This window comes from Thermobia domestica, chromosome 8 (assembly GCF_964235325.1).
Source record: "Thermobia domestica chromosome 8, izTheDome1.hap1.1, whole genome shotgun sequence".
Lineage (NCBI taxonomy): Eukaryota > Metazoa > Arthropoda > Insecta > Zygentoma > Lepismatidae > Thermobia > Thermobia domestica.
The window spans coordinates 43,715,260-43,730,119 of NC_137461.1; the positions used below are offsets into that span (position 1 = coordinate 43,715,260).

At 34.3% G+C, this 14,860-nt stretch overlaps 1 protein-coding gene across 1 annotated transcript in view; it reads left to right on the forward strand.

Annotated features, from left to right (window-relative positions):
* LOC145692846 (retinol-binding protein pinta-like) overlaps positions 1–14,860 on the forward strand; it is a 62,474-nt gene that overhangs the window by 18,641 nt on the left and 28,973 nt on the right. The window contains exons 2-3 of the mRNA XM_081768360.1: positions 1,153–1,312; positions 2,486–2,645. Of these exons, the coding sequence (XP_081624486.1) occupies positions 1,174–1,312; positions 2,486–2,645 (299 nt within the window). The 5' untranslated portion in view covers positions 1,153–1,173. The remainder of the gene's footprint in view (positions 1–1,152; positions 1,313–2,485; positions 2,646–14,860) is intronic.

Sequence of the window (14,860 nt, forward strand, 5' to 3'; positions counted from 1 at the left end):
TTTCGAGGGAGGTATGGGAAAATACACATCCGCAGCAGCTTCAGCAGGGACACACTTTACTAGCGGATCCACAGCGGTCGAGCAACTACGACCGTAACCGTGTGCCATTATTGCCATATTTGGTACAACTGTAACAAATTCAGCCCGTTTTGTCATTCATCGGCCTGTTGGTACCACGCTGGCTTTTTTAGCCCCTTTTGTGAAAAAGGTACAATTCTACCCAATTCAGCACTATTTAACAAATACTTGTCAAATTATTAATAATGTGTTGTGATGTCTTTCAGGGAAGGTTCTAGGACCCTGGACCGGTTTTACACTTTTTACAAATGCCAGTTTACTTATCTTATATTTTTCTTACAGTCTATTATTCTTCTTCGGTCGTGAAATAAGCGAGAATAAAGTGCAATGATATATATTTTAATATTTTATTATAACGTACTGTTTATACACGAACTCGGACATGATTGTTTCTCGTTTTACATATACCTAGGTAATGCATATACATATACCTCGTTTTACATATACATATACCTATATATATGCCATAATACCGTTTTGGTTTATTGATCACTTTGAAATAGAGAGAGTTTGGTTTCTTTATAGTACATGCCAAAGATGATAACCGTTTTTCCTTTAAATTTGCGACCTTTGTTATATTTCCTACGTGCGAGAAAAGTTTCATCTACTTCCACGGTTGCTCGGGGTCCTCCTATTTGGATGTTTTTAAAAAAGAGGACTCTCTTGGTTTGGACTCTTCGAAGGGGGGAGGGGAGGGAAGCAGTATTCTAGAACTTTACCTCTTTTAGTTTCGTGTTATGAAGCCATGTATTACAGGGGTATAAAATAATGAATTCAGGCCTTTTAGTTTCAATTTGGTACTATTTTTCAGCCCATTCCAGAGCTAGAATTGTGGCAACACTGCCGTGTGCATAAAAGGGAGCGAAAAGGTCACTAGCGGATCTACAGCGATCGAGCAATTGCTATGGCAGCCGTGTGGATAAAAGCAGCCTTTGGGCAATTATAATATTCTTCTAGACTACTAAAGAATGCGTGATAGGAAAATTACATAAAAGTTGGATAAAATGTAAAATACGATTCTTTATTTCTGTCTTTCCAAAATAATATATTTAATTTAATTTATTTTTTTTACAGGTGAATTGCTCAGAAACAAAAATGGTGTTTGATACTGTGTCACCAGAAGAAGAAAAAGACATTAAACAAAAACTAAATGAAGACCCAATCTTGTTAGAAGGCGATATGCAACATATTAGGGATTGGCTTGCAAAACAACCCCATCTACCATCAGAAATTGGTAAGTGCATTTCAGGAAATCTGGATTTCAAAAGCAATCTTAACATAATAGTATTTCATTCTGAAATGTTATTAACCACGTCGCCAATGGTAAGAAGCAAATACTGAACTATGTACTCTCAAAGGATTCGATTGTCCACTTGAAAGGTAAGTAAAGGGGATTATGATTTATGTTCTGTACTTGTCATCAAAATATGAGGGACAGTCAAGAAGTTCCCGAATTTTGTTGTAACTATTTATTACCACAGTATAGGCGCATATTCCTTTAATCGTCTTCAAAATAGGCTCCCTGAGAACACACACATTTATTCCACCGCTCCTGCCATTGCTACATACTTCTACATAATGTAAGTTTGAAATCTAGAAACGAATTTAATGCAGCTCTATAGGACTTCCCATACTTCTACATAACATAGGTTTGGAATCTGGAAACGAATTTAATGCAGTTCTATAGGACTTCCTATACTTCTACATAACATAGGTTTGAAATCTAGAAACGAATTTAATGCAGCTCTATAGGACTTCCCATGCTACTACATACCAGAAGTTTGAAGTCTAGAAATGAATTTAATGCAATTCTATAGGACTTCCCATACTTCTACATAACATAGGTTTGAAATCTAGAAACGAATTTAATGCAGCCCTATAGGACTTCCCATGCTTCTACATACCAGAGCTTTGAAGTCTAGAAATGAATTTAATGCAATTCTATAGGACTTCCCATACTTCTACATATCATAGGTTTGAAATCTAGAAACGAATTTAATGCAGCTCTATAGGACTTCCCATACTTCTACATAGCATAGGTTTGCAATCTGGAAACGAATTTAATGCAGTTCTATAGGACTTCCCATGCTTCTACATACCAGAGGTTTGAAGTCTAGAAATGAATTTAATGCAATTCTATAGGACTTCCCATATTTCTACATAGCATAGGTTTGAAATCTGGAAACGAATTTAATGCAGTTCTCTAGGACTTACTATACTTCTACATAACATAAGTTTGAAGTCCAGAAACGAATTTAATGTAGTTTTAATCGGTTCTGTTACATTAATAATGAACTGAAGTCATTTGAATACAGCAAAATTTCTCCAATAATAATCATTCATAATTTTTCATATTTTAGTTTCATTTCATTAGCATTGTTTACTTATTTAATTGATTTTATTTTAGAGGATAGTGTACTACGAAGTTTCCTCCGTGGATGTAAATACAGTCTAGAGAAAACCAAACGGAAGTTGGATTTTTATTTCAGTATGAGAACAGCAGCCCCAGAATTCTTCACCAACAGAGATCCATTATCAGAACAAACACAGTTCTGGTTTGGTAAAGGGTGAGTACATACTCACAATGCAATAACAATAATAATAATAATAATAATAATAATAATAATAATAATAATAATAATAATAATAATAATAATAATAATAATGTTAGTTTCATTTCACAGTGTGAAATCACGGTAGACTTTCAAACTATAGGAATTTAATATTATAACTTCAAGTGTTACATCTATAACTACTGGTAATAAGACCAAAGACAGAACCTGTTACTCAGACTCTGAATCCATAGCAGAAAGCCATTACTCGCTATGCGTTACTGTTTTCCTTCTATAGTGATAAAGATTGGAACCTGTAATCGTTAATTTAAACCACATCCGTTTTGAATATACGGTTAAGGGAAAAGATACAGTAGAACCTACTCTTTGAAAGTAAAATCGATTGCAAAAACCTGCTTCTCGATATATCTGACTGTTTTTGTTCAACGGAAATCAGTATTGAAAATGGAAGTAATAGTAAATTACAGCCACTTCCGGTTTTGGTAGAGTGTTGCGGGTTGCGATGATATATTTTCTTGACAGCCTGAATCTATTGCAGAAAACAGCTTGTCGTTATCTACTACCATTTTTGTTCTATGGCGATAAATGTTGAAAACAGAAATGGTTAATTTGAATCATTTCCGGTTTCAATATAAGGTTCACGCAGAAGGAGGAAAATATTCTTGGGAAGTTGAATCAATTGCAAAAAAAAAAAAAAAAAATCGCATCTCTTCCCATTTTTGCTCAATGGAAATTAATATTAAAACCGGAAATAGTATTAAATTTCAACCACTTCTGGATTTGGTAAAGTGTTCAGGATAGTCATAGTACGTTGCCTTGAGACACTGATTCATTTGGAAGATATATATATATATATCTTCCGTGTCTGTTACCGTTTTCGGTCAATGGCGATAAATGTTGAAACCAGAAATGGCTAATTTGAACAAATTCCAGTTTGAATATAGGGTTAATATAGAAGATGAAACCTATTCTTGGGACACTGAAACGATTGCAGGGAACCAGATCTCAATATCCTTGACCGTTTTTGCTTTTTGGAAATTACTATTTAATCCGAAAGTAATATTAAATTTGAATGATTTCGGGTTTCGGTAGAGTGTTCGGGATAGTCATGATACGTTGAGTTGAGACACTGAATCTTTACCCCCCCCCCAAAAAAAAAAACACTTTTTGCTGATATCGTTTTCGCTTTATGGTGATAAATTGAAACCGGAAATGACCATTTGAACCACTTCTGATTAGAGTAGAACGTTAACGGAGGAGATAGAACCAATCCTTGGGACACTGAATCGATTACAAGAAACGCTGTCCTGATATCTCTGATCGTTTCTGTTCTGATACCAGTCGACAGACAGACGGACGAAAGGACGGACAAAGCCGTTCTATAAGACTTCCAACGCTGATATAAAATATGGTTTGGTTGTCTAATAATTTACACCAGTACCGGGTTTAGGAGAGAGATTAGGGTGGAGATAAATATATTCCTGAGACGCTTAATTGGTTGCAGAAAACAGCTTCTGGCGTCCTATTATAGTTTTTACTCTCTAGCGATCAACGTCGAAACGAGAAGTGGTTGATTTCTGCGATTCCCGGTTTGAATAGAAGGTTAAGAAGAAAAGTAGTACCTATTTTTAAAGCGTTACGTTGAATTGTCGAAAAATTTTTACATCTGCAGATAGCAGGAGGTTGGAAGAATAGTTTCGTAAATTTCCTCTTAGCTCAGTTAATTTAAATTTTATATGAATAAATTCAAACACTTCGTATATTTCCCCAAATTATTCTCTCTATAAATAAACGCTTCTCGCTTTCTTATATCGTTTTTGCTCTATGCAGAACAATGTTGAAACCGGAAGTTGTTGAGGATTTTTATCACTTTCGGTTTTTTGTAGTGAGTTAAAGGTGGAAATAAGATGTATTCTTATTGGCGCTTAATCGATTGGTCTAAACGTGATCAAAGTACCTGTCAAAGTGATCAAAGTGAAAAGGTTGATTTCTAACGCTTCCAGAGGATTGATCACCTTCATCAACAAATTTGATTCCTAACTTTTGACAATATATATTCTGGTATCACTTCCGCGTTCAATATAGGAAAAATGGCGGAAAATCAAACTGTCCTTGAAACGCTGATTTCATTTTTCTTTTTTTTTCTTTTTCTTTTTTTTTTAAGGTTTCTCATTATCTTTAACTTTTAAAGTTCTATGGCAATCAATATTGAAATATTTCTAAGTGTATTTTGGTGATACGTTCCTACATTTTTTTTTTAAATGCAAGCACTTTTTTGAATTTTTTCTAATATCTTCACTTTTTTTTTTTTTTACCTTTTTCAACTTATTTGGCTTATAACTATTTTATCAGGCCTTGTTTTAATTTTGTACTAATACACAATAACACACTGAGCAAGGGTATGTGATAATATGTAAAAAACACTATATGTAGCAGTTTCAACACAATAACTGAGTCTTCATCAGACTTCCACTCCTTCTGGCTGCTTGGGAGTTGGTCATCACTTCTATACTCTCCGGAGATCAACTTTTAATTAGGCTCCGCCTTTCATTAAAAGTAACACTTGTGTGACTTTCACTTTCACTTTTTTAGCTGCACACGTGTCCAATTAAAACTTTACTTTTTCGCTGGATACTTATTTTATTTGGCTTATTTGCCACATCCTATTCCTGCAATAAATAAATATGGAACAATGAATATCCATAGTATCATATTATTTTTGCTTCTGTAGAGTCCTGTTACGTGAAAGCTATTGAATAGGAAATAATAGGAGATGGCAACATCAAACTGATCAAGCTGGAAGAAAAAAAATATTCGGTTTCTTATGTCTTAAATCTTCCAAGTATTTTCCGATTCTTAATCTCGATTCTCTTTTATCTTTATCCTATTTTTCTTCCAAATATGAATATCAATTCCGTATAATTAGTGATAACAACTAACAGCTCTATAAATATTCATAACTTCCTATCTACGTCCTTACAAAGTACTTGCTCGTAATGTCTAGGGTATTTGGCTCATATCAAAGAATATTAAATGAAATTTCGAGAATTTAAATAGGAGATTAATCGTTTATTTACAAATAGAATACTCTAATTAAAAGGAAGGGTACTAACTTTATCTCAGGACGCCACTCCGCCCTATATGCACTCTATCTTCCTTCTTACCCTTCCCCAACAACTAATGGAGAAAGGAAATAATTTTAATCTAACCTCTAGAAATCCTAATTTCCTTAATAATCAAATTACTCTCTATTATATCAGGGACCTGTGGATAATACGGTTTGCAGAATTCAGTTACTCCTGGACCGTACTCCTTACTTTAAAGAGGGTACCTAGACTCAAAGGTCACTGTCTGGCCTAAACCTCTCACTGGGACTCCAAGTTAAGTCCACAAAAGGATTCTATCTAGCTTAAGCATACAATTATATAGGATAGGTTGGTATTAGGGATAGGATGTCAGCCTTTACTCATGGCTCTAACTAAATTTCCTTACACTCAAGGAAATAAAGGAATTTGGTTAATTACTCACTCTAACACTCTCTGAAATAAAAGTTGCAGTGAGAAAATCTCTAATCTCTTACAGCACCTAAATATGCTATAATTACATAAGCAAGAGAACAAACCCAAACGCATTTGGATTTCAATTAAATGTTCCTCCACTACTAGGACGGAACCAAAACCTCAAGTCTATACGTGCGTCATTCACCTCCGCCATAGACCCTTAAGAAGCTTAAATACTCCCATTCTAAACAAGCTGTCGGGGCCGGTGGCAGGAGGCGATCAGAACTTTTGCGGCCACTGGTGAGGGAGTCCCACCACAGGTCACGAACATAAAAAGAGATTATTAGCGACAATATCTCTACCAAAGGTAGCCGAAATCCAACTAACAGAATAATTAATAAAGGACCACGAAAGGTCTCAACAATATCACTGACTTAGAGAGTTGCCTGACATTAAAAATGTAATGGAGCTGAGCAGTCTATGGGGCTCGGCAATTTATTAGTACGGTAAGGAGGAGGTCCGTCCTGTTCAAACAATGTCCGACTAACAAGGCTGTCGGCAAGGTGATTTGATAGGGAGAGAGAGAACAGGATGAGTGCCTATGTATGACAATAATTAATTCCAAAGTTCAAGCACGAGTTTACGAGATTATAAAGGAGCCTTGATCCGTGAATGTCCCGCAGGTAATTGCCAGCACTTTAGGGCAATGGCGGCTCCAAGGGGGTCACTAGTTAACGTGAAGCCCACACAACAACGAGATTAATTAGCACACCAAAATATTAGACAACTAGGACTCGTGCAAAGAAATAAATATTTGTAGCGGGACGACAACTTAATAATTAGGCACGTATTATACAACCATGGATTTAAAAATAAAGCTAATGCAATGGAGACAGGATTATTAACACACTTAATGGACCTCAAATACATAAAACTTCACAAGACAAGGTCAGGCTTGGCTATACTTAAATAATTCAGCCTAATAACAATTTAATCGATAAAACAATAAAATGGAAGAGATAGTTATCGCTAACAACCTTAGTTGTAGAATCACTTTACACAAACACTGAAATCGGATATTGGGTGCAAAGAAGTAGACGTGATTCTGAGTCGATGCGAGGAATCAAGATGCACAATTAAAATCACTAAAACAATTTAAATCACTCACCTCGCAATAGAACACCTACTGAGATGAAAGAGTTCCAAGTGGCCTCTGGAGATATCGTCGAGTCCTGTATAAGTCCAGTTGAGCTTAGCGTGGTAACAAGATGTTCACTGCGACCAAGAATTCCCAGAAGATGTCTGTATAGGTTCGAGCGGTAAAACCAACAAGATGCTTCCATTTCCTACGGAGAGTGAAGTTCTTTCTCCAATCGGAATTCTCACGGCGAATGCAGGAATAGTACTGGAGTCGCAGAACACACACAGAAGGGTAATGGTTCACTCAACTTCCCAATCCAAGGAAGATAAAGAGTTCGGTCCTCAACAGGCGAGACTGGTGTAGTGGTTCACGTAGGAACCAGAGAACGAAAGAGATGTGATAATAATGACTTCGACGAACGGCTTCTTCGGAGGTACTTTCTGAGAGAATATGAGTAGGTGAGGTCGTACTTTGAAAACTTTAGATAGGCGTTTTAAATGACTGGAACGCCGAGTTAGAAGTAGTATGAGTTTTATTGTAAGTTGCTTTTGTACAGCGCAGAAGAGTTGATAAGCAATAAGTTGTTATACATCAGAGGTAATTTTAGATGACGCACAAGTCTAGTGGCGTATGCGTGAAACTTGAGAGGGGTCAGAATATGACCAATGATAAAAGAGAAACAAGGGCAGTTCAATGAAGAGGTTGAGTTACGACTGCCTGCATGTAGTAGTAGTAAACTTACTAGAGACAACGTTCAGCACAGTAACAAAGTTCTTGCTGTATTGCACACACGAAATGAAAACAGAGATGGTCCTTGGTAGGAGAACGGAGATGACGGAGTTCTCCACTAACACAGTGTAATAACACACACTGATAATGCACTAAGTTCTTCTCTCTATGACTCTAACAAAGTCAGAGAAGAAACGCAAGTCCGGCGGGCGAAGGACAGAAGCCTGAGCCCGAAGAGTGGGCCGGAGCCCCCGGCGACGAGCACGAAGCTCGTGCCTCGTAGACACACAATGATTTTCCCCTGAGAACAGCTTGTACAGCTATTTTGTATTCAGGGAGTTTATTCACACGTTACGTACGTGGGAGTATAGTAGGGTGGTATCTTTCCAAAAGGGCGGATACTCGTGTGCAATGAAATTAGTCTTTACGTTTAGATTGGGTATTGATAATCTGAACGACTATTTAGGGTGTTAACTAGAATAGTCACGCATGCGCGTTATTACAAACAGTATAAGGCTTTAGCGTCATCTAGTACATAATATCCAAATTAAAAGTCAAAGGTTAATTTGATATTACAAAGAAAATCAAGCTTTATCCAGATTTTACAGGTTTCTTAATCGTTTCACAATGATACCAAAAATACAAGTGTTCCCAAGACACTTATTTTATACGGTGTCAAAATAGACATATTTAGTATTTTCGAAGTGTCAACTTCGGCGCCAAAATGTTAATTATACGTCTACCATGTTTTTGAGAACATCTGGGCTTAAACAGAGGACAATGAGAGTATTCAGAAAATAACATCAGACTCTCAGATAAGACACAAGGGTTAGATATTCCCTTGCACGTGCAGTGAATCGAAGGTTATAGGTTACCAATTCAGATCTGTTTCTCAAGATGCAAAGAGGGGAGAAAAAGATATGAGTTTCCTCTTATGAGAAAACAGCTAACTTTAAGTATTCGTCTGGCTTAGTTATTCCACAGAAAGAACAAAATATAAAGAGAGAAATTTAACATTGACTAATACCTGCAATAATTACATGGCAATAAAGCAAGTAAAAGGTTTTTAAATAGTAATTATGAATTTAATAACAGTAAGAAAAGCAAAAAATTAGGTCGGCCCGAAGGCGCCTCAGGTCGGCCGCTACAGTCCTCCCGCGTAAAATAAAAAAAAATAGACGAGGGAACTGAGGAATATTTTTTTTTTGACTACTTGGGCTTAAATTTTTTTTAAAAAAATTAAGTGGCAATATTGTTTTTAAACTTTAGAGTTGGCAACACTTTTTAATCTTTAGGATTGGCAACACTGCTTAATACTCATACATAGATATATTCAATTAAAATTTCTTAGTCCTAGTTGGCAACACTTACTAATTCTTTAAGTAAAGTTCATAAAGGTAAAACATTTTTTTTTTTGCTTATATCAGCGAATATTATTTTATACACAATTATAGCTAAATAATCGAAGTACTTAAATCCATAAAGTAAAAACCCATTGAAATAATTATATAGTATTAGGTAACACCATAATTAAATAATGACACAAAAGTAATTATATCAGTAGTACAGAAGTACTCGTTAAAATCCCAAAATTGCTTAAGTATATATATATATATATTTTTTTTGTATATAAGAAGATATACGATTATCTAAAGGTCTAATACCTAGGTCATACCCAAACAATTAAAAAGTTAAAGAAATGTTTATATATATACACCTATAACTAGAATTAAATATGAGAACCCAAAATCATTATTAAACTACGTTAATAAACAAAGTTATCATTAGACTACCAATTATTTAGATATAAAATCTCGATTGTGAGTGACTCACAAATTTAAGAAATTACTACATGGCTCTACCAACGGTTATATACGTATAATACAGAGTTCCTAGTTGGTACGATTTGTTCCTACATATTTACAAAACTAAGCTTTGTCTATAAAAATATACAAAGACTAACAAGGCCAATACAACCTGATTTCGTATAAATACACTATACCTATTAAAACACTATAGCGAGGGATAACACAATTGACTTCAATTATGTACAGTACACATTTAAAATAATTTTTTTTACTCAGTTTTTTATAGTTATTATTATTATAATACGAGTTCCTATATATATAAAGGATATACCTATATGTAAAGGAGATGGATGACCCATACTAAAATAATATAGTTAGATATTAAACTCAAGTAACATGCAATTATGCTATACAAATCAATTATAACTACAAAGGAAGTATATATAGATAATAAATATTCACACGCATTTTTGTTTTACTAATTTGCAATCATTAACGATAGTTGTATTCTTGACCTCTCTAGACATTCAAGGAACTGCACATTTCCTAAACGAAATTTCCACTAGGTATATATAGAATTACTAAATTTAACAAAAGATTTGAATGACTTCTATATTATTAAAAGTACAAGAATCAACTACTTAAAATTCTAGGGATTATACACACTACATAGAATCGCAAGACTACCGTATACAGAGTATAACTACATTAGTTAATGAAGTATTTAATTCATGATTTTTTTCTTTATTATTATTATTATTATTATTATTATTATTATTATTATTATTACTATATGTAAATTTTCTTTTTCTCTACGTTTTGTTTTTGGATACATTAATTAAAAATTTACACTTTATCACTTACTCCAAAATTGTCAAAACAAACCATTAATTATACGATAAGAAAGGGAGCCAGTTTGTTTTTATGCTCTTCTAGTCTTTACCAAAATTGGGTTACTGGGACTCCCTGAGGTCGAAGGTTATCCACTACCGGAGGGTAGTTGGGAATTGACACTCAGATGTTTTCTCTTCTTTTTTTTTTTGCTACTACACTCCACGCTGAGGTCAGGGTGGTGTGAAGAAAAAGAAATTATACTACAGCCCTGTCTGGTAAGGGTCTGATTTTTCTTTAAACAGAGAACGGCCAAAAGAAGAATTTCTATGTTTCCATACAAGCTTTCGAATGAAAGGAAGGCTGATTTCTTTTAGCACGAAAGGGATAACTAGAACATATATATATATTTTTTAAACGCTTTATAACATTCATCCTTTTAAACAATTTGAATTCAGTACGGAACAGCGTATGAATGTTTCGAAATGAACCCCTTTTAAATAGCATTTATATGGAACACGGCTCAATACAGGGTGTTCATAAACTAAATGGCAAGTTTATAGTTACGTCTAAAATACCTGAATTATAATATGACGCAAACGACCAATATACAAGATCAATTATGGTCTAAGCTTTCAATATTTTCATTTAACAATATGCCAATTAACGCGTGGTTCAATATTATTGTTTAGTGACTAGTGTCACGCAGTTGAACAGACGCTTAACAAAATCAATCAAGTAAATCATCTCAATTTATAGAATGAACTACCACAAATAATTAATCAACGCAGTTGAACAGACGCTTAATAAACTTAATCAAATAAATCGTCTTAATTTATAAAATGAACTACCACAAATAATTAATCAACGCAGTTGAACAGACGTTTAATAAACTTAATCAAATAAATCGTCTTAATTTATAAAATGAACTGCTACAAATAGTTAATCGATAAGAGAGGTAGAGTTACAATATAGAATTTCAAATCAACATATATTTAATTGTACTATTCGCACAGAGGTACTTCACTTTTACTTCATTTTATTAACAAAGGGACCAATATAACTGGAGTACTGACGTTTAGAAATCAACAATGAATTTAAATATAACTTCAGGCAATTATCTTGTTGCCTTACTATGATAACAACTACCTTTTACAGTAAAATATTGATATCATTCAATTGGTAGGTCTTAATTTCAACCTGGATATTCACCAAAACTTCATATTAATTATAACATATAGTAGATATCAAAATACAATTATCATATGCATTATAACGCATAATATATCAAATGCCATTATCATATTTATTATAATGTATATTCACGTTAGAATATTATTAGAATTACAGCTTAAAATGTCTATTCCTAGTAAATACAATAATCAATATATCCAAATGATAAAAATAGAATGTGCCACAACCTTATAGAAATACAATCGAACGGGAATAGACTATAATTACTTAAATACATTTAAGAACAATTAATACAATTCAACGAGAATTCCTTACAGGAGACATGATGTCGACTCTTAGATACAAATTAAGTTGGCACTCGGACGGCAGGAGGCAAGAGAGGTATAATAAGGATTACTTTTAGCCTATCTTCTAATATTAACTCATATGACCCTGGGACTTACATTTACTTCGCATTTATTCATAATTTAACTTTGAGGAATTTAACCGCGTATTTACATTTTAGAGACCTTTTGGGATATCTATACGCACAAAAGAACGATTTATCATTTCAAATAGGAGACAAGAAAGAGTTTATATGCAGTTACAAAGTGATCAATAATGCACTTATTTACTAAACAGGGCGGCTGTATTTGACATTTAGGCCCGATAAGAATTTTATTCTAGAAAATAACTCGATTCCTGGACTTGCAAAAGCATTTCTTTTACTCATGATATTATAACATCACTAATTTACGCGGAAGCTAGAAAACATAACAATACTTGATACGATACATTGGACAAGCGAATTTAATTATCTCTTCGGACAACCTTAGATTTTCTTAAGGACTCGTGCTTGGACTCATTAGGGAGCAAGAGTGCTCAAAAGGATTAGGTCTACACAAACGCACCTTTGATTAGATTAGGCACTCGCGAGCAAGAACATTTATGACCATTTAAATACAACATTAGCTTCCATACATATCATTACCATCTCGAAAAGCACATAATTAAAACTTTAACACCATAGGGTGTCTTTCGAACGAAACACTGGGCTTCCTTCCGAAAGAACCAAACATTCTCTGGTCGTTCGTTAGTAAACTGAACGATAATAAACAGCTGCGGGACCTAGGGGGTCCATAGCGACCTGGGATGTAATAGGAGGGTCCCGTACCTTTAAGGGGGTAAGCCTTCTCAAAGATCCGGCTTATCATCCTTACAATTACGCGGACGCACCATTATACAATAAGGTCGATATAACAGAGGCTCCACATTAGAGATTGCGCGATTCTCAGCTAATACAAGCGATAGAAACAAGCGGCAATTCTCTGAAACGACCAATTTACGCTTTGGGGCTGATAATTGTAGTTAATTATCACGTTTGATGGAATTGGTACAATAAGATCGATTCAACGGAGTATAAACATCAGAGATTGCACGATTCTCAGCTAATACAAGCGATAGAAACAGGTGGCAATTCTCTGAACGACCAATGTACGCTTTGGGGCTGATAATTATAGTTAATTATCACGTTTGATGGAATTGGTACTCTTTTTAGGAAAGGGAATTGACACATCCTAACCTAATCTAGACTCCATGAATTACTGCTGGAACAAGGGAGAGGTATGTTCACTGTCTCAATATTTTCCGACAGGGTGTCTCCCAACGATACGTTCCAAAATTAGATAGCTCGCTAAAATTTACAAGATAATTACACAACTCGAGGCATTAGCACTCGGCAAGAAATAGCAAAATTAATAACAATACTACAGAGCACGGTTTTACGTCCTGAATAAATGAAATTATTAACACAATGACTACGGTCGAATTTATCGTGACCGGAAAGTAATAAATTTATAGATAATTCAACTTCTAACATAATGAATAAGAAAAGATTCATTGATTAATAATGTCTACTAATAAATTATTTAAACGTCTCCTTAATTAATAACAATAGCTAAGCACAAACGGAATTGTTAGGATTAGTCTTTCTACTACATTAAGTTCACGTATTTCTTCCTTAATAAAACAGCCTTACACTGGCAATTAAAATTTACAAGAGCTTTATTAAAATTACAAAACTTTGATGCCATGAACTTCAAAAAGCAATAACGCATATCCTAATAATTTACGCTCTTATCATTCAATCAAAATACAAGGGACTTCGCGGTCTTAGAATACAGGGTACTATACGTCAGGGGTGTCCCACATTAGTGTTGTCTTTATTCAAACACGACTTAAAATAATAAAATAACGAATTAGGCTTAATATTACAATAACTTATTAAGAATGGTCTCTACTTAAAACAAATTACTAAACTGAATTTATTGCCCTTTTAAACTTTCAATCTTGGTATACTTAATTCTCTCATAATTAACAAAAGCACGTCCATTCATAAACAATAAAATTAAATTGGCCTCCAAGAAAATTTAAAATAATTTGAAAACTTCAAAATCACAGTAATGAATCTCATTATGAACTTTTACTGAGAAACGAAACATATTAAGGCTTTAGTTCGCATAATTCGTGTAAGGAATCTCTTTAGCACCTAACATAATATTTAATTTACCACTAACGCTGAGAAGCCAGTCGGGGAAAGATCAAGAATTTACCCACAATCAAAGAACTAACAACGCGTGAGTATAAGGACTCACAGAATGAAAATTTCAAAATAAATTTCAAAATTTCAATGATGTATGTTTTGACTGACTTGTACATTAATTACACAAGCAGAATTTGAATACTTGGAGTTCCTACACCAGCCTTGCGACTGATGATTCTTGAAATGAATCTCGCGAAAATCCATTGCAAGAATCGAACTCAGAATACGTTGAGAAGCTTTGAATACAGAACGGAATAGCTTTCATCTCGATAGGTGGAGAAGGAAGTATCCGTCCCGCATTTGGCGCCATAAACCTTCTCAAGGTATTGTGTTGATATTTCTCCCTACAGTTTTTTTTGAATACTAAGGCAGTACACAACCGAGGAATGCTAACCAACACATTTCCTTTTTCTCGCTTTTTCTTT